At 50.6% G+C, this 20,604-nt stretch overlaps 2 protein-coding genes across 2 annotated transcripts; one reads left to right on the forward strand and one right to left on the reverse strand.

The window, feature by feature from the left end:
• Positions 1-658: 658 nt before the first annotated feature.
• On the forward strand, positions 659-9,422 carry ddx43 (DEAD (Asp-Glu-Ala-Asp) box polypeptide 43; the record flags this gene model as incomplete). The annotated part of the gene is made up of 15 exons (XM_079729069.1): positions 659-977; positions 1,120-1,175; positions 1,666-1,780; positions 3,429-3,533; positions 4,254-4,335; positions 5,341-5,497; positions 5,855-5,973; positions 6,073-6,183; positions 6,360-6,501; positions 7,557-7,657; positions 7,735-7,822; positions 8,147-8,274; positions 8,377-8,625; positions 8,906-8,993; positions 9,225-9,422. 15 exons carry the CDS (start codon positions 659-661, stop codon positions 9,420-9,422), a joined length of 2,058 nt encoding a protein of 685 aa, XP_079585195.1.
• Positions 9,423-11,666: 2,244 nt separating this feature from the next.
• On the reverse strand, positions 11,667-20,571 carry LOC307070348 (elongation factor 1-alpha, somatic form). Its single transcript, XM_079728778.1, has 8 exons — positions 20,487-20,571; positions 18,751-18,944; positions 18,395-18,574; positions 17,426-17,722; positions 14,093-14,243; positions 13,660-13,916; positions 12,712-12,946; positions 11,667-12,593 (listed from the first exon to the last, which is right to left on the reverse strand). The coding sequence occupies exons 2-8, from the start codon at positions 18,892-18,894 to the stop codon at positions 12,469-12,471; spliced, it is 1,389 nt and encodes a 462-aa protein (XP_079584904.1). The 5' UTR covers positions 18,895-18,944; positions 20,487-20,571; the 3' UTR covers positions 11,667-12,468.
• Between the last annotated feature and the right edge of the window lie 33 nt (positions 20,572-20,604).

A 20,604-nucleotide genomic window follows, 5' to 3' on the forward strand; every position in this document is an offset into this window, starting at 1 on the left:
TGCCATCATGTACTTTTGTCACTTCAGTTGTATACTTAAATGTGCTACCAACGTCTTATGTTTTTAATTATTTTGTGACACTGCTGAGTTGTGGGTCTACTTACATTAACATCTTTTTTTACGTTTATATTTGAACGAATATTACTATTGAGTGTTTAAAAGCCAAACCACCAGCCTTCTTACTGTAAGGGTTAATGTTTGAGTGTGTTTGCCTGCAGGCCACTGTCTTAAGGAACGACTCCATCTGAGTTCTGGGAGACGTTCTGTAGTTCTGTTAGGAGCGTGACAGCGTGACGTAGATGTTTCATTTATTCACATGTTCTCAAAATAGGAAAAAAAATATTGTCAAATATATTATTGTATCAATAAAGTAAAACAACTACACTACCATTAACTTGTCTGAATATTTTTATATTTTTTAATAAGCTAAATTAAATTCCACAGCGTGTTGTTTTCATGAAATACTTTGCACGACCACTGACATTATTTCCTTAACTTATCAGTTAAATTACTAAGTAAAGTAAAGTATTTTATCCATAAATTATTAAGTGAATTCAAGTATTTTATCTGACCTTTAAGCTCTAAAGGTCACCGGAGGTCTAGCGGTAACCGGATGCTGCCATCTAGGTACACGTGCTGAACAACTTCACTAAGTGAGATGTCGGACTGGGAGGACGAGTACGACGGGAGCGGCGCGGCCATCGCACCCGCCAAAGTGGGGGTCCGCGGGAAGGAGACCGTCAGTTCGGGGTTCTCTGGTGTGAGTTCCGGAGTGAGCCACGGAGTAAGTTCGGAAGTGAGTTACGGAATGTGTTACGGAGTGAGCTTCGGAGCTCCGCGGCGGGGCGGCGGCGGAGGGACCGACCGGCGGAGCGACGACGGTGGCCGGTGGGGCCGCGGGGGGCCGGCCGGTAGCTCAGAGTCCGGCACGGCGGTCACGTTCACGGTAGAAAACCAGCATGTTGGACGGATTATAGGTCAGTATTTTACAGCCCCCGGTGTCGGTATGATGATGATATTAAGACCAACCGCCAAGTCCCGCCGATACGTGAGCGAACCGCTCATTTAGCTAACGCGCTAACCCCCCCCCCCCCCCCCCCAACCCTGCTAACCCCCCAGGTCGTGGAGGAGAGAAGATCCGGGAGCTGGAAGAAGGTACTGGGGCGCGGATCAAGGCAAGTCCCGTTGGTTAGTGGCGGGCTGGTCCTGCTACCCTGACGCTGTTAGAGGTCCCTCAGACCCCTCAGCTCCTCCACGTCCAACACTAAAATAAAACGTTTAATTTAAAACGCAGCCGTCAGCCTAGCGGTTGATGGACGTCAGCAGGTGGTCTGACCGTCTGCAGAGAGGGAGAACCAGGGTCTGGTTCTCGAGTATTTAAACACTGAACACTCGCATCATAACTGGAAGACAGTAAAGATTTATATTTACAGATACAGAAGATTGCTTAATACGGTGGACCAGCCCCTTTCTGCTAGAGTGCTGGTAGTATATAGACGTCGTAATATGTGATGTGTTAGCAGCTAGAGCCCTGGTCCACAGGCAGCTAGAGCCCTGGTCCACAGGCAGCTAGAGCCCTGGTCAACACGCAGCTAGAGCCCTGGTCAACTGGCATCTAGAGCCCTGGTCCACACGCTACATAATGAACCTGTTGATGTGCTGCAGATCCAGAAGGGCGACTACGAGGGCACGGTGGTGATCCATGGAGCTCCGGACAACCAGCAAAAGGCCCGCCAGCTGATCCAGGAGCTGGTGCAGGAAGACCACTACGGCCTCCGTGGTGAGGCAACCAAACAGTTAAAAACGTTTCATTGGTATAAAATGTATAGAACGCAGTATGCAAAGGACAGTCTTTGTAGTGCGGAATGGCGATTGTATCTTTGTTCCGTCCTGACCACCAGATAGGGATGTAACAGTATGGAATTTAACCTCACGGTTATTGTGACCAAAATGATCCCAGTTTTCGGTATTATCGCAGTGACTATCGTTATTTATTACACAGCTCTTCTCAATGCTGTTGAACGCTCCGTTCACTTGCATGGGCCTTCACAACTTCCGGTGGTGAATTATTTTTTGATAATTCACTGCTGCTAAGCATATAATGACCGCTGTCAAGGAAAGTTGATTATTCTTTTCTATCGTATCACTTCGCATTTAGTCCGGTAACTTATCAACCCCAGCGTCCTCCGTTGCTAAGCGACGTCAACGTCTTTGGCAAACTATTTCTCTTCTTATCAACACTACGAATGCTGGTAACAAAGTTATTTTTTTGACGTGTCTAGTTCACCGTCATGCAGGCTGTGTTCAGTAAAATAAATAAATAAATAGCGGCGCATGTAGGCCTATCTGCCTACACAATTTTGATGTTGAATGTTGATGGCGTAGTTGGTGAAATCAACCGATTGATTTCATACAAATCATAAAAGCCTCTCCCTGTGTCATTGTGTGTGCGCGTATCCGAGGTGCGTGCGTGGGGGGTTCTTGATTGACCGATTATCGAATATTATTCGAATACTTTTTTTTATTTTTTATTTTTGCCAGAAATGCACATCCCTATTAGAAGGCTGATGGATGTCTTGAGCGCTGTCGTCTCCTCCTTCCGCCATGATTCCAACTTCAAGAAACTTAAAAACATTTTGTTGTAGGCTGCACAGTGCGCCTGCGCGGCAACTTCAGGAGACTCGGCTGAAGCGCTGGGAAGGATTTAAGCACACGGTTTCCACATCGCGGGCGCGGTTATCCACGCGATAATTTTATTTGAAATGAAAATGGTAATTGTTATTGACAACATTTTTATCGCGGTTTACCGTTACAACGGTAACGTAACATCCCTACCACCAGATCCTCTGTGTGATCCCGATGTCCTAGATCAGCAGGTGTTCGAAAGACATTAGACGTCATTCAGTGCTCCCTGTCCATCTTGTGCTGCTAAACGGACGGTCCCAGAATGTCTCAGGCCAAAATGTATTGTTGAACCAAGTGGGGAAGTATCTTTCCTGCCCCCTAGTGGTCCAAAGTACATTCATGGTGCTTGATGCATTTCAATTTCGGAAGTTTTTATTTACAACACTTTGTTTTGTTTTTAAATAACATGTGACAGTTGTGTGTGGATTCAATGAGGCCGGCAGCTACTGGAGCCAACCTCCCCGTGCTGCTGTCGTCTCATATCCATCGTTGTGGTTGGTTCTGTTTCCCGTTTCCTGCTGGAGGTCGTGGCAGAGGAAGAGGAGGCTTGAGCGGAGGAGGAGGCTTCAGTGGGGGAGGAGGCTTCAGTGGAGGAGGAGGCTTCAGTGGAAGAGGAGGAGGCTTCGGTGGAGGAGGAGGAGGAGGAGGCGGCTTCGGTGGGGGTGGAGGAGGGGGATTTGGTGGTGGAGGAGGCTTCGCTGGAGGAGATGGAGGTGAGAAGAGAACGGAAAGTTCCTGGATAGTCACCCAGCTCCAGGCCTCCGCCTTCGCTGCTCCGGCCCGGGAGGCCATCGACTGGACCTCCATTAGGGAGAACCGGGAGATGTATGAGGAGATGAAGTGGAAAGGTGAGCGCATCCACTCTGGGGACGGCTATAGTTTTCAATAGATTATGTCATGTTATTAGATTAGGTCATGACACTGGATTAGGGCATGTTACATATTACTAGATTATTTAATGTTGCTAGATTAGGTCATGTTACTAGATTAGGTCATGTTGCATATCACTAGATTAGGTCATGTAACTAGATTAGGTTATGTTGCATATCACTAGATTAGGTCATGTTACTAGATTATGTCATGTTACATATTACTAGATTAGGTCATATTACTAGATTAGGTGATGTTACTAGATTAGGTCATGTAACTAGATTAGGTCATGTAACTAGATTAGGTCATGTTACTAGATTAGGTTATGTTGCATATCACTAGATTAGGTCATGTTACTAGATTAGGTCATGTTGCATATCACTAGATTAGGTCATGTTACTAGATTATGTCATGTTACATATTACTAGATTAGGTCATATTACTAGATTAGGTGATGTTACTAGATTAGGTGATGTTACTAGATTAGGTCATGTTACTAGATTAGGTTTTATTACCAGATTAGGTCATTTTACCAGATGAGGTCATGTTACATATCATTAAATTCAGTAATATTACTTAATATGGTAATTTTACATATTACTACATCAGGTTATGTTACATATTTCTAGATTAGGATAGCAGAGCTTGTGTTATACCATGTCTAACCTCTGACCTGGTGCCTGTTTCTGTGGCCCCAGACCTGCCTCCCATTAAGAAGAGTTTCTACCTGGAGGCCGACAGCGTCTCCACCCTCACTGAGGCTGAGGTCTTGGACTGGAGGTGAGCTGCTCATGGATCATGGCTGTTCCCAACGCCGCCGCCGGCTGACCTCCTACCTGTTCCCTAAGTCTGACCTCCTTCCTTCTCCCTAAATTTGACCTCCTTCCTGTTCCCGACGTCTGACCTCCTTCCTTCTCCCGACGTCTGTCCTCCTTCCTTCTGCCGACGTCTGACCTCCTTCCTGTTCCCGACGTCTGACCTCCTTCCTGTTCCCGACGTCTGACCTCCTTCCTCCTGCCGACGTCTGACCTCCTTCCTGTTCCCGACGTGCTGTCCTCCTTCCTGTTCCCGACGTCTGTCCTCCTTCCGGTTCCCGACGCGCTGTCCTCCTTCTTCTTCCTGACGTCTGTCCTCCTTCCTGTTCCCGACGCGCTGTCCTCCTTCTTGTTCCTGACGTCTGTCCTCCTTCCTGTTCCCGACGTGCTGTCCTCCTTCCGGTTCCCGACGTGCTGTCCTCCTTCCTGTTCCCGACGGGCTGTCCTCCTTCTTGTTCCTGACGTCTGTCCTCCTTCCTGTTCCCGACGTCTGTCCTCCTTCCTGTTCCCGACATCTGTCCTCCTTCTTGTTCCTGACGTCTGTCCTCCTTCCTGTTCCCGACGTCTGTCCTCCTTCCTGTTCCCGACGTCTGTCCTCCTTCCGGTTCCCGACGCGCTGTCCTCCTTCTTCTTCCTGACGTCTGTCCTCCTTCCTGTTCCCGACGCGCTGTCCTCCTTCTTGTTCCTGACGTCTGTCCTCCTTCCTGTTCCCGACGTGCTGTCCTCCTTCCGGTTCCCGACGTGCTGTCCTCCTTCCTGTTCCCGACGGGCTGTCCTCCTTCTTGTTCCTGACGTCTGTCCTCCTTCCTGTTTCTGACGTCTGTCCTCCTTCCTGTTCCCGACATCTGTCCTCCTTCTTGTTCCTGACGTCTGTCCTCCTTCCTGTTCCCGACGTCTGTCCTCCTTCCTGTTCCCGACATCTGTCCTCCTTCTTGTTCCTGACGTCTGTCCTCCTTCCTGTTCCCTACAGGAAGGAGAATAATAACATCTTCATGGATGACCTGAAGGAGGAAGGGAAGCGTCCGTTCCCCAACCCCTGCCGAACCTTCCTGGAGGCCTTCCAGCCCTACCCGGGAATCATAGACAACATCCAGAGAGTGGGCTTCACCACGCCCACCCCCATACAGGTAGGGCTAACTCCACCTCCACCCTCATACAGGTAGGGCAAACCCCACCCCCATACAGGTAGGGCAAACCCCACCCCCATACAGGTAGGGCTAACTCCACCTCCACCCCCATACAGGTAGGGAAAACCCTATCCCCATACAGGTAGGGCCCACCCCTAACCCCACCCCCATACAGGTAGGGCAAACCCCACCCCTATACAGGTAGGGCAAACCCCATACAGGTTGGGCTAACCCCGCCCCCTACAGATAAGGCCCACCCCGAACCCCATCCACATTCAGATAGCTCTAGCTCACCCTGGACAGGAAGGACACGCCCCCAACTTGTGTGTGTGTGTGTGTGTGTGTGTGTGTGTGCAGTCTCAGGCGTGGCCAGTCCTGTTAAGTGGTGAGGACCTGATTGGGATCGCCCAGACTGGTACAGGGAAGACCCTAGTCTACCTGCTGCCCGGCTTCATCCACATGGACGGGCAGCCTGTGTAAGTTTCACCACTTGTCTCACAGTCCTCTACCTGTCTCTCTGGACACCTGTCCTCCACCTGACTACCGTTCCTGTGTCCTGTGTGCTGTCTCCTCAGCTCCAGGGCAGACCGCGTGGGTCCGGCTATGCTGGTGCTGAGCCCTACCAGAGAGCTGGCTCTGCAGATCGAGTCTGAATGCAGCAAGTACAGCTACAAGGGCTTCAAGAGGTACAGCTGGGGTCACCCCGACCTGGGGACACACAGAGCTGGGGTGACACACAGCATCACTCCTCGTCAGTCAGATCCCTAAAGCTAAAGATGTATAAAGTACCAAACACATTGCATTAAATTGAACCATAAACAGTATCGGCCCTCTGAAGTGTGTCCTTCCGTCCGTCTGTCAGCGTGTGTATCTACGGGGGCGGGGACCGGAGGGACCAGATCAACAAGGTGCAGGCCGGCGTGGACATCGTGATAGCCACGCCCGGACGGCTCAACGACCTGCAGATGAAAGAGCTCATTAACCTCAAATCCATCACCTACGTGGTGAGATGTGGGCGGGGCCTGGAGCCGGGGGTCTTCAGCCGGGGGTCCTAGCCCTGTACACCAGGCCGATGAGAGTGATGTGTGGGTGGGGTCTACAGCCTGGAGGCCGTCGGAGGACCGCGGGGTTCCTAACGGGACGGTGATCCATCACATGCGGCGGTGAAAAATGGATCCGGGATACGTTTAGTATGATAACGAGTTCTACCGGTCGCTGGGGTGCAAAAATACGCCTATAAGACGCCTATACAACGTTTGCTGTTTTTAGACGATTCTACCAAAATGCTATGCATGATGCTAAGGGCGTCTCTCATGGTCAAAACAAAATCGCCATTTTAAACTGAAGACTGCATCATATCAGTGTTTTCTTGCTCCCCAGCCAACGTTTGAACTAGTGATCATACTAAACATATCCCAGATCCATTTTACACCGTGTTTCTTCTTTAAACGAGGGATTCTTGGCTTGACAATATCCCTAATGGTGAGTGAAGGCTCTGAACGTACGCTAGTGGTTGGGTGAAGAGGAAGAGGATCAGATAGAAATGGCCAACAGTAGATGCATTGGACGCTCCAGGTGAATGGTGTTCTCCAGGTGAACGGTGTTCTCCCCATGAGTGTGGGACTGAGTGGGCTGCAGGGGGTCAGGACGTACTCAGCAAGGGGAACCGACCCCAAGCAGACCAACACTCTGATAATCCACCTTTTTAGTGCCTAGGATTGTTTTTTCGTGGCTTCACCTGATCACTCTCACTATTCAGGCATGCTCACTATGAGTCACCGGTTTAAATCTAAAGCGGGTCATCTATGTTACGAGTCTAGATTCGCTGAGAGGTGTCTGGGTCAAGGAGCAGGCCTCGGCTGTCGGTCGGGGCGGCTATGTCTGGCTGCTCTGGTCTGACTCTGGGCTCACGTGTCACCGTTGTGCCTGCGTCTGGGTTCGGGTTCTCACGGCGATATTGAACCGGACCAACGACACGTGTTCCCGGTCTTCATCATGGTCTGTTGAAGAGGAGCAGTGTGTCGCGTGAGCCGTCTGACTCGGGGCTTTTACTCTGAAGGTCCTGGACGAGGCGGACCGGATGCTGGACATGGGCTTCGAGCCTCAGATCCTGAAGATCCTGCTGGACGTCCGTCCGGACCGCCAGACGGTGATGACCAGGTGAGCTGGACCCGCCCTCGCACTGTGATGAGGGGAGCAGCTGTGTGACTAACGCTGCCCCCCCCCCCCCCTCCCAGCGCAACCTGGCCCCCCGGGGTGCGGCGGCTCGCCAAGTCGTACCTGAAGAACCCCATGATGGTGTACGTGGGCACGCTGGACCTGGCGGTGAGCTCTACCTGCCCTTGGCTAGAAGCATGTTATGAAGCTTATCTATAGCAGCAGGTTGGGTGTCTGGTTGCTAGTAGCATGCCAGCTTTTAGAAGAAGGTTGCTAATAGCATGACAGTAGCATGCTAGGTGCTAGCATCAGAATGCTAATTTTGAGAAGCAGCTAGTGTTGCTAGTAGCATGCTAGTCGAAAGCAGCAGGTACTGTTGCTAGTAGCATGCTAGTCGGTAGCAGCAGGTTGTGTTGCTAGTAGCACACTAGTTGTAAGCAGCAGGTTGAGTTGCTAGTAGCATACTAGTCTGTAGCGGCTGGTTGTCCCTAGGCGGTGACCTCAGTGCACCAGTCGGTTCTGTTCGTGACGGAGGAGGACAAGAAGGCGTACGTCTTCGACTTCATCAGCAACATGCAGCCCAACGACAAGGTCCTCATCTTCGTCGGAAAGAAACTCAAGTGAGCCAAAGACACTAATGACCATGTATTATTGTATGCTAAGAACCAGGCCATCCTCAGTGTGTGTGTGTGTGTGTGTGTGTGTGTGTGTGTTTCCCTCAGGGCGGATGACCTCTCCAGCGACCTGTGTCTGCGGGGTCTGCCCGTCCAGAGTCTCCACGGCGACCGGGAGCAGTGCGATCGTGAGGAGGCGCTGCAGGACTTTAAGGAGAGCCGCGTGCGCATCCTGGTGGCCACCGACCTGGCCTCGCGCGGCCTGGACGTCATCGACATCACGCACATCTTCAACTACGACTTCCCGCGCAACATCGAGGAGTACGTCCACCGCGTGGGCCGCACCGGGCGCGCAGGGTCAGTTACCGCCACACGCTAACACTGGACACTTGTCACCAGCTAACACTGGACACGTCACAAGCTGACACGCTAACACTGGACAGGGTCAGTCACTTCCACACGCTGACACGCTAACACTGGACACGCTATCACTGGACACGTCACAAGCTAACACGCCACGCACTAACACATGCTAACACATATCCAGCTAACCCTTGAAACGCAGCCACAGGACACGCTAACGCCCTCCATGCTAACCCTGAGCGCTGTGCTGCCTGCTGACCGGGGGCCGTTGCAGGCGGTCTGGCTGCGCCGTGACGCTGGTGACCAGAGAGGACTGGAGGAACGCCAGCGAGCTCATCACCATCCTGGAGCGGGCGGGACAGGTGCATACGCCACATGCTACACATGCTACACACGGCACGTGCTACAAGCTACACATGCTACAAGCTATACAGTCCCAGAAGGCTCCAGGAGAACTCTAATGCTTGGGGTGGATATTGCATTTCTCAACAAGAAGACTTATCTGGAGTTAGGATGGATATGTCCAACGTGCACCAGCCTCGTGCACCAGCCTCATGCACGAGCCTCGTGTGCTCCATGCTGTCTCCCTGCAGGAGGTCCCTGAGGAGCTGGTGATGATGGCGCAGAGATATGAGAAGCACAAGAGAGACCGCGAGCTCAGCGGGCCCAGAGGAGGAGGGCCAGGAGGAGGTCGGGGAGGAGGAGGAGGAGGAGGAGGAGGAGGAGGAGGAGGAGGTGGTGGTCGTCGAGGAGGGAAGGGCCGTAGAGACGAGGACCTCTGGGCTTTCTGAGGACCTCATGTAAACGCACTCACACGCACTCACACATTGAAGTGTTGTCTTAGAGTCTTGTCTTTAGCTGGTCTGACAGCCCACCGTAAAAGTGGATTGTTTCATCTCTGACACATTTCCTATCATTTCGGACGGACTAAACGAAGGGTTATATGTCTGATGGATTCAGTTCAGTGTTTCCCATACATAGACCAATGTGGGGCGCAGCGCCAAAGAATCAACACCGAGCGCCACAAAATTGATATTTTTAAATCTTTTTTACAGTTTTGAAATATAAATATTGTTCCGTTCATTCATCTCCACATAGCACTCTATCTCCCTGTCATTCTCGTTCACAAATGCGCGCGCACACACACACACACACACTGACACACAGACAAGGGCACACATACATACCAGTGGTGTGCGGGTACACTTATAAACGACCTGCGATTGCCGTATGTTTTCAACCAACCTAACCGAAACTCGGACTGCAAGTATTAATATTTAAATAATGTACCCGACCTGCTTCCCGACCCACAACCCTGAGTCATATGCTTCTGAAACAAAGTATTACAATGTTAATGCATAGCAGTTTAACTTGAGGAACCTGCATTATTGCATATGTCTAGTTAATCGCGCTTCAGCATTCATGCAAAAGTTAATAATATTAGCTTAACATTCACAATAAATAAGGATTTCCCACTAGCCTATATAAAATGTTGTTTGAGCCGTTACTCACAGGGATTGATGCTCCCAAGTATGAAATCTGAATATTTTAAGAAACAGCTTTACTAGCGGACACTCTTAACATTCTGCTTATTTAAACCTTTGCTCACCAGGTCAACAAATAGTCTAGGCTTAACATAGGCTATATATTTGAAATACAACGGTGACCTAAATCAGAGAGACGGTTACCTGGTCTAAGAAAAATGAAAGAAAATTGTCTCTAAGTTGGCACCTTGAAATCTCGGGCTGCACCTTTGCCAGGTCATTCAGCCAATGCTGTCTTTGTCTTTTATATGATATAGCCTACTCTATAAATTACAAAGGTGTATTCGGCATACAATCGATCCGAGCCGAATATCATTAATATATTTTTTTGGTGACTCGCAACCGCTCAATTTGGATCAACCCGTCTATCACTGATACGTGCACACGCACTGACAGCTGATTCACCCGCTCCTCTTCTCCACACGCAATGTTTGAGGCCTACGTATCTCATGGTGTGAAATATCTTCCACTGTCCCAGTCTTTACAGACGTATCTGAAGGACATCTCTCTGTTAAACAAACGTCACAATGCGCTTCTATTAAAGGTCCCGTGACATGCCACCAGGTGTGGGTTGATTAGCCGTTACAAGCCGTTTTGGAAAACTGTCCCTTATGACATCACAGGTGGGCGTGTCCACCTAGATGTGTGACGGATAGATGAGCAACGTTTGCTACAGTCCACTGGGTAGGCTGGTAGACTGATCCATCCAGCACAGATGAAGAATCAAGCTGTTGACCTCTTCTATTAACCCTTCATCACCGGTTATAATCATTCCCATATTGAACACACTGATCATTGTATTGCTGCAGGTCTATAGTCTGATGGGGGTCTGTTCTACAATGTGAGATACACCTTCTCTGTTTGAACAGCAGCACACCTGGACGGCCCCTGACCCTAGGGTTGCTGGAGTGGGACCTCAGGAGGAAGACCCCTGGAGGGCCCCTGTAGTTAAGGCCCCAGGACAACCCACATGTTTGTATTGAGGTTCTAAATGGTTGTTGATTTCCAAAAAGTGTTCTCTTGTTTTTGCTTGAGGTGCTGTTGTTCAGACGCCTGTTGTGTGCATTTTGATTAAATTGTTCAAAACATGTAAAACGACTTCAACTCTTTGTACGCTCAGGTCTCAGAGGCTCAGGTGCAGCGTCTGGATCACCTCAGCGGTATCTTCAGTTTCACTGGATTTCTAGTAGGGTAACCTAGTTGGGACACAAGTCCATTGATCATGTCCACCAGCCTGTAACTAAAGGGGCGTTGCATGAGAAGGAGGCGCATTGAGTGAGATGAGGTGTGGTGTTGGGGTTAGGGTCCTTTTAGTGAGTCTCACTCTGCTCCACCTTACAGACTATGTCCTGTCGGGTCAAAGTAAGAGGCACAGGATTGGTTGAAACATGTTTATTTGCCCAGTGGCTTGTGCTGTCTAGATAAGGTGCATTATCTTATGCTAATTAACTTTCAGTGCATCAAGCTTACAATTGATTGACCTTAGTGAACCACAATTTATTAGGACTCCCTTCAGGACCTTTTTTTTTTTTTACTCTTTAAGATGTGAGATTTAAAGCTTGAAGTTCTGAAAGGTTTCTACATACCAGGAATTCCCGGCAAATTCAAACACTACACTAATACACAACAACATAAATATAACTTGCAGACGCCATGAGGCGCTACAGCGTGAGCTAGCACCGTTAGCAACATCTTGCCAACAGAGTTAGTAGCATCTTGCTAACACTAGAGTGGCGGTGCGACGCGGAAGTCTACAGATTGTCGACCGTCAAGGAGCTAAAACACAAGGTCGTATAATGTCCATCAAAGAGCTAGAACAAGGGAGGCTACGATGGTCTAACCACACACCGACTGGAGGTCCTGGGGGTTGGAGGGTCCTGGGGAGGGGGGGGTCCTTGGGGGTTGGAGGGTCCTGGGGTGGTGTTGGAGAGTCCTGAGGGGGGTGGGGGGTGAGTTCTTTGCTCCTGGTGCTTTTGCGCTGCATTATTTAGCAGTCTCTGAGGGTGGAGTTGAAGCAGCCCATGGTGGGGAGGGGATGGGTGGAGGAGAGGTTGGGTGGGGGAAGCGGGAGGTTGACTTGTTGGTTGGGGTCAGGTTGCAAAGTTTAGCGAAGAGGAGGCGGGAGTTGAGGTGGTGGAGGATGGGGTGGTGGTGGAGGGTAGTGGGGTGGCGGTCAGGAGGGTTGAGGTAAGGGTGGTGTAGGGAGAGGGTTGGTGTAGTGTGGTGGAGGATAGGATGGGGGTGGTGGAGGCAGAGGTCGTGCCCCAGTGGACCCGGGCCCGGGGGTCACTCTTCACTTGTTCTTCTGGGCCTTCTGGGCCGACTTGGTGACCTTCCCAGTGCTGCTGCTCTTCTTCTCCACCGCCTTGATCACGCCCACCGCCACCGTCTGCCGCATGTCACGCACCGCAAAGCGCCCTGCAACACAACCGCCGTCAGGAACCAAACACCGCCGTCACAGGAGAACCGCTCCCCCAGCGGGGGGTACTGGGAGAGGCCACTCACCCAGCCGGGGGTATTGGGAGAGGCCACTCACCAAGCGGGGGGTACTGAGAGAAGCTCTCCACACACATGGGCTTCCCGGGGATCATGTCCACGATGGCGGCGTCCCCGGACTTCAGGGCCTTGGGGTTGTCCTCCAGCTTCTTCCCAGAGCGGCGGTCGATCTTCTCCTTGAGCTCGCTGAACTTGCAGGCGATGTGCGCGGTGTGGCAGTCCAGCACCGGGGCGTATCCCGCGCTGATCTGCCCCGGGTGGTTCAGGATGATCACCTGGAGACACGGCGCAGGAATCACTGAACCAGTGGAGCAGGAACCACTGCTCAGACCCCACTGGACCACTGGAGCAGGAACCAGTGATGCCTAACATAACCTGCATTTGAACCATTACCCTATTATATATTATTATATATACTATATATATGTGGTTCTAAACAAGCCATGCTCTGATATTTACCTGGAGAACCAGCTGGTTGTAACATACCTGGTACCTTATGCCTACCTGAGGAACAGCTTGTAGCTAGTTGCTAGCAGGTACCTGAGGAACAGCTTGTAGATGGACTAGCTGTTAAGCATCTACCTGAGGAACAGCTGTTATTTAGGCTAGCTGATAGCAGGTACCTGAGGAACAGCTGGCGGCTAGGCTAGCTGTAAAAACCTACCTGAGGAACAGATTGTAGATAGGCTTGCTGTGAGCATGTACCTGAGAAACAGCTTGTAGCTATGCAAGCTGTTACGCGGTACCTGAGGAACAGCTGGAGGCCACGCTAGCTGTAATCAGGTACCTGAGGAAAAGCTGGCGGCTAGGCTAGCTGTTAGAAGGTACCTGAGGAACAGCTGGCCGCTAGGCTTGCTGTTAGCAGGTACCTGAGGAACAGCTGGTGGCTAGGCTAGCACGTACCTGAGGAACAGCTGGTAGCTAGGCTAGCTGTTAGCAGGTACCTGAGGAACAGCTGGTGGCTAGGCTAGCTGGTAGCTAGGCTAACCTGCGCGGTGAAGAGGGCGGCCTCCTGCGGCGGGTCGTTCTTGCTGTCCCCCGCCACGTTCCCGCGGCGGATGTCCTTGACGGAGACGTTCTTGATGTTGAAGCCCACGTTGTCCCCGGGCAGCGCCTCGGCCAGGGCCTCGTGGTGCATCTCCACGCTCTTCACCTCCGTGGTCACGTTGACCGGGGCGAAGGTCACCACCATGCCCGGCTTCAGCACGCCCGTCTCCACGCGGCCCACCGGCACCGTGCCGATCCCTACGAGACAGGAAGTGACATCACCACGCCACCGGGGAAGGGATGATGCCGCCTAGTGGGGACGCCTGGTATTACGTCAACCCCACGTGTGTGGGATCTCTAAAAGACAAAGGCGACTGAGCCCCTGAGCAACACACGGTACAGTGCGCCGGTTTGAATCCCCCTGGGGTCCTCACCTCCGATCTTGTAGACGTCCTGCAGTGGCAGCCGCAGGGCCTTGTCGGTGGGCCGGCTGGGGCTCTGGATGGAGTCCAGCGCCTCCAGCAGGGTGGTCCCTGAGGCAGAGCCCTCCTTGCGGACAATCTTCCACCCCTTGAACCACGTCATCTGCAGGGACGGCACAAGACTCACCTGCTGCTCCAACTACACCTGCTAACCCACTACAGCCCCACCTTCTGCTCCAACTACACCTGCTAACCCACTACAGCCCCACCTTCTGCCTCACTACAGCTCCAACTGCTGCCCTACTACAGCCCCACCTTCTGCCCCACTACAGCCCCACCTTCTGCCCTACTACAGCTCCACCTGCTGCCCCACTACAGCTGCTGCCCACTCCAGTCCCTCAGTGTTCCCTCCCAGCCAACGTTGTCTGAACGGGTTAAAGACTCAAGACTCAAGGTACGGCTACACCAAACGCGTTGCCCGCGTTGGATAACGCGTGTAACGCGCCTAACCTGCCGCTTAATCATTGTGTGTCACAAAAATGGTTCAACGCGCCTAACGCGCCTACGCAGCCATCATCGCTGCGCTGTATTTAGGAGTCCGAGGTAGGAAACCCAAACGCCGCCGTGTTTGGGTGCATGATAGAGCTAAAATCGGGTTAGATTAAATAATCTCGGATATAAATAACAATAACCGGGTTAGATAACTTCACATGGTGTGTCTGGTGTGTTTTGATCAGCAGAGAAAAAGTCTGCCAAAGACGTTGAGGTTGCTTAGCAACCAAAGACGCTGCCCATGCAAGTGAATGGAGCGTTCCCTCTTCGTCATAACTATCAAACCAAACATTCTTCACATTCACCGAGCGAACATTATGAAAGTAAAATGCAAATTTCTCGCTAAAAATGTTTACATAAACACTTTAATGGCGTAACTACGTTACTATTTCCTCCCAGAATAAAGAGTAAGATGTCCGCCATGTGCTTCTGTGCAAGCGTCACTCGTTACTCGCGTTAAAAGTTCAATTTTTTGAACTCGGCGCGTTTGTGCGTTGAGCGCGTTGGTGCGTTTACGTGCGTCATTACGTGCGTCTGCCGCGTATAACGCCCCTAACGCGTCTACGCGCCTAAAACAATGCAAAAATGCCGATTTTCGACGCCCCTAACGCGAGTAACGCGTTTGGTGTGGCCGTACCTTTACTTGGCTCAGGAGTTCACCTAGACTCTGCATCCCCCCCCATCTCCCACAATTCCTCTAACACTTATTGTATGTTCTACGTCCTTGCACTTCAAAAATATTACTAAGCATTGTGTAGCATCTTATCCTAGCTATCTTTGTTGTATATGGGGAATGGGTTAACCTAGTGATTGTTGGTGCTTTGCACTTGGTGTACCTACAGGCAGTGTTGGGAAAGTTCACTTTCTTCGTGAACTAGTTCAAAGTTCAGTTCACAAATTTTAAAATGAACTAGTTCAGTTAAACGTTCATAATTCAAAATTTTGAACTAAGTTCACAGTTCCAAAAAATGAACTAGTTCATAGTTCTTTTTTTCAATATGTTGCTGTGAGCTTTTCATTTTTTCCGGTATTTTGAACATTGAGCCCCCTTTGTGGTTTGTCTAGGATGATATAGAGTGGTTGTATCAAGTATCGTAGCGAAGTTGGAAGACTCGTTGCTCGTTGGCGGAAACGGAAAGGGGGGGTGTTCACGTTTGATTGTAGTCTTTTCGCTCGGTTCTAGCCCTACTGATGAGACGGAGAACCGAGCGAAAAGACTACAACCAAACGTGAACAGCCCCCCTTTCCGGCCAACAAGCAATGATTCTAGGAGGTATTCTACTCCGCTGAGCTATGAGCCAGAGCTAACGTTATGGATTGTACATATTTATAATTCGAAATTCGTCTGAGCCTTTATACCACAAATACTCTAGGGTCTATAGCATATAACCGCTTTGTCTGATTACAGTTTAATTCATTTTCCACAATTTAACAGCTCTCGTTTTGAAGAATAATCACCGCGCCATTCGTTTCAATGGGAATCGCGCTGGTCTATACTTTCAAAATAAAGTGTACATATTTATAATATGAAATTCGTCCCAGCCTTTATATGACAGATACTATAGGGTCTATAGCATATAACCACCTTTTCTGATTACAGTTTAATGTAACAGTAAGCTGGCAACACCTCAACTGCAAATGAACCGCACGGAGATTACCATGGCAACCGGTCAAACAACACGGCGATCTGCGCGCGCATCCGCCGTGTTGGTAGAGAAATAACCCCCCTATTGAACGAAGTTAAACCGAGTGAGCGTGCCGTTCACTGACACCAGAATGAACGAGTTCACAGTAACGTTCATCAGGCAGTAATACAATACGTTCAGTTCACGTTCGCCCAAAATATGAACGAGTTCATGAACTTTCGTTCAGTGAACGCGTTCAGGCACAACACTGCCTACAGGGATATATTGTTTCTCTTCTTCTGACAAATTGACTTTTTGTAAGTGGCTCTGGATAAAAGCGTCTCCTAAATGTTATTGTTATAAATGTGTCTAAATGGCTGTAAATTCCCTCAATATATAAAAACATTTAGTTTGAGAAGCCACTTGGTTTTACAGCATTGGTTACATTTCCTGTAGGAGGCAGGATTTTCAAAAAAAGATGTATACATCTGAGTTTGCTACTCAGTTTGCTAATCACTTCCTACTTTTGTGATGATCATTAAAGACATTAATAGATGAATTACCTAATATATTTTATTAGAGAAAAAGCTTTTGTCACAAATATGACTTTCTCTGAACAATGCAATAATCAATGCAGCTTGCATTATAACGCGATATGTAAAAAGTATGTACAAAATAAAATGGATTCAGTTTTTTTTTTAATATTGTTATTAAAGAAAAAGCTGCTCTTAGTCAATTAGAAGGAGTTCTTGTCTCTAGTTGTGAGTTTGCGTGCATGCTATGCCTAGGCTGAATCGCAATCATGTCAAGACAAATCAGATTAGCCAATACACAATCAAGATTAATGAAATAATTAAAAAATGACTCCCTCTCTGGCGAACAGAATGTTGCAGCAGGCAAATTCCGATTTTTAATTTATCTGCATCGAGATGGAATCCTTCTAGAGAGAGTCGCGATGCATCGAAGAATCGATTATTTTTCCCACTCCTAGTGTGGGATTGGTCGGTACGTAGCGTGAAGGCTTTTGATTGGTCAGTGAAGGCGTGTGTCTGTGCGTGACGGTGTGTGATTGACCAGTACTGAGCGTGAAGGTGTGTGATTGGTCGGTACTGAGCGTGAAGGCCTGTAATTGACCGGTAATGAGTGTGAAGGCGTGTGATTGGCTCACGTTGGGGCTGGCCTCCAGCATGTTGTCGCCGTTCCAGCCGGAGATGGGGACGAAGGGCACGGCGTCGGGGTTGTATCCGATCTTCTTGATGTAGGTGCTCACCTCCTTGACGATCTCCTCATACCTCCTCTGGCTGTAGGGCGGCTCCGTGGAGTCCATCTTGTTGACGCCCACGATGAGCTGCTTGACGCCCAGGGTGTAGGCCAGCAGCGCGTGCTCCCGGGTCTGCCCGTTCTTTGAGATCCCCGCCTCGAACTCCCCGACCCCGGCCGCCACGATCAGCACGGCGCAGTCCGCCTAGCCACACGGAGCATTAGCGCTGTAGCTCCCCATGCTAGCTCTCAGAACGGCGCAGTCCGCATAGCCACACGGAGCGTTACCCACTGTAGCTCCCCATGCTAGCTCTCAGCACTGCGCAGTCCGCCTAGCGACATAGAATGTTAGCGGCTGTAGCTCACCATGCTAGCTCTCAGCCCTTCGCAGTCCGCCTAGCGACACAACGTTAGCCGCTGTAGCTCCCCATGCTAACTCTTAGCACAGCGCAGTCCGCCTAGCCACAAGGGATATTAGTGGCTGTAGCTCCCCATGCTAGCTCATACTAGCTCATGTTAGCTTTAGCTCTGGCTTTAGTGTGTGGTGGAGGGTAGATTGGATTTAATTAAATGTATTTTGTCTCTTGTATTGTATGGGAAGTAAAACTTAAGGCTTTACTTATTTTAAGGTTGAGACGTATTCTTCAAAAATGATCTAATTAGTATTCAAAACATAGCGAGCATAAACCAACCAACCTAACGATGGGGTTGAGGTTTGCTGTGGGCTAGGACGTCTTAACGGCAAATATTCATGAATACCTTAATAACTACCAAGTCTATAAATAATCAGTTGACTTCGTGGCGTGGTGGTGTAAAGATGGGGTGTTGGTGGTATAGAGTTGGTGTGTTGGTAGAGCTGGTGTGGAGGTGGGGTCACCTGGGAGGTGCCAGTGATCATGTTCTTGATGAAGTCGCGGTGTCCGGGGGCGTCGATGATGGTGACGTAGTAGCGGCCCGTCTCAAACTTCCACAGGGAGATGTCGATGGTGATTCCGCGCTCCCGCTCTGCCTTTAGTTTGTCCAGCACCCAGGCGTACTTAAAGGAGCCCTTCCCCATCTGGAGGTCAGAGGGCACGGTCAACCAATCACACAACTCCATCAGGGTCATCTCTACATCATGAGTTAACTGACAGTTTACTAACATAAATAGTCTTCTTCAACAGTAGAAGCAGACACAGAGCTTTAGAAGGAGACGGGGGGCTAAGGGGTGTCCACGTCTCCATGGCGACTGACCTCGGCAGCCTCCTTCTCAAACTTCTCGATGGTCCTCTTGTCGATGCCGCCACACTTGTAGATCAGGTGGCCGGTGGTGGTGGACTTCCCAGAGTCCACATGGCCGATCACCACAATGTTGATGTGCTGCTTCTCCTTCCCCATGGCCGCAGACCTCTGACTGCTGACCTCTGACCTCTGAGCTGAACGTTGGCCTGCAGAGGAACACGGACACAATGAGGGGTTTGCTAGCCAATGGCAGCGCTGTACTGGTCTCCTCCCCACTCGCTGTGCAGGCTCCTCCCCCAGCGAGCCAGGCTCCTCCCCCAGCGAGGCAGGCTCCTCCCCCAGCGAGGCAGGCTCCTCCCCAAATGAGGCAGACCCTCCCCACACACCCCCAATACATCGCCGCCTGCCATTGGTCAACAAAACCATGTGACAGGGCCTCGTCCAAATCCAGAATGGCTGAAGATAGAGAGCGTTCAACATCACCTAACCCTGAGACAGCACGCGATGTCAACAGTTTAAAGATGACCTCTGTCCTCAACAGAGGACCCAGCCTGCTTCATCATTCTCATTAATGAGCAGCTAGGGGTTAGCAAGATGACCCCTGACCCCTAAAGAACCATCCAGAACCACACAGACCCAGACCTCAACAACACACCACCAGAGCAGGAGTGAACCTGCTGCTGTCTCCCCCCTCAAGAGACCAGCGTCATGACGACCGAGCCAGACTCCCTGCGGTGACGCGCCATGGCAACCTCTCCTTGGATCAGCCTCCCATCAGATCAGCCTCTGGCTGATTACAGCCATGCCAACGGTGCCAGCGGGAGTCCACGAGTGTAACCCTAACACCAGCTACATCACCTAACCCTGGACCTGACCCTAACTACATCACCTAACCCTGACCCTAACTAGATAAACCTAACCCTGGACCTGACCCTAACACCAGCTACATCACCTAAGCCTTGACCTGACCCTAACTACATCACCTAACCCTGGACCTGACCCTAACACCAGCTACATCACCTAACCCTAACTTCAGCACCTAACTCTAGCTTCAGCACTTAACCCTAACTTCAGCAAGCCTGTCCTCTGATTGGACACGGGGCCAGACAGGCTAGACCTGCAGTGTCTCCTGGGCCAATGGGAGGAGGTTTGGACAGGTATGCCCAACTGAACCGTTCTCCTCATTATGGAGGAAACAGACCCGTCTGATCCAGACCTAACGGGTCAGACTCACTAACCCCCAGGGTCTTATGCAGACCTACCTAGTCAGACTCACTAACCCCCCGCGTCTGATCCAGACCTACCGAGTCAAACTCACTAACCCCCCGCGTCTGAGCTGATGATTAGGAGTTTAGAGACGCAGGTAAACAAATGTCTCTGGCTTCATGCAAAGCGCGGGACGGCGGCCGGCGGAGGCTGTTTGTAACTCCATCCACCGGCAACACGAGCCTGTTGATGAAGACCGACCGGGACCTGACGGCTCCGGGACCGGGCGGTCCAGACGCCGTCGGACCGTCTCGGTGACCGGGGCTAAAGCTGACAGTTGACGGACGGGCTCAGCTTTCGGCGCCATATTATCATCTCCACTCAGACGCGTAATGCGCTCTTTAATAGAGGTCCACTCGTGACGCAGCGGACTATAAAGTACTCGATTCAAATCCTTAAAGAAAGATATTTTTTGATCTGACAGCTTAGTAATTAATCCAAAATAATGACTGCGGTCCTGTTTGTAACATCAGAGTGTTTACCTGTCGGTCGTCCTCGCGCTGATCCGTTCGCCCGCCGGTTGCGTAATGTGCGCGCGGCCGCGACGCGTCTCCAGCATCACGCGCAGGGCGCGCGGCGGGTGCAGGTGAGGACCTGGTC

Source organism: Pollachius pollachius, assembly GCF_949987615.1.
Source record: "Pollachius pollachius genome assembly, chromosome: 2".
NCBI lineage: Eukaryota > Metazoa > Chordata > Actinopteri > Gadiformes > Gadidae > Pollachius > Pollachius pollachius.

Excerpts from the sequence above, each read along its gene's own strand:
- LOC307070348 (XM_079728778.1), bottom strand. The coding sequence starts at position 18,894 with ATGGGGAAGGAGAAGCAGCACATCAACATTGTGGTGATCGGCCATGTG. Across the intron at positions 18,575-18,750 it reads TTGAGAAGGAGGCTGCCGAG|ATGGGGAAGGGCTCCTTTAA; the intron begins GTCAGTCGCCAT and ends TCTGACCTCCAG. Across the intron at positions 12,947-13,659 it reads CCGCCCTCTTCACCGCGCAG|GTGATCATCCTGAACCACCC; the intron begins GTTAGCCTAGCT and ends CCGTGTCTCCAG.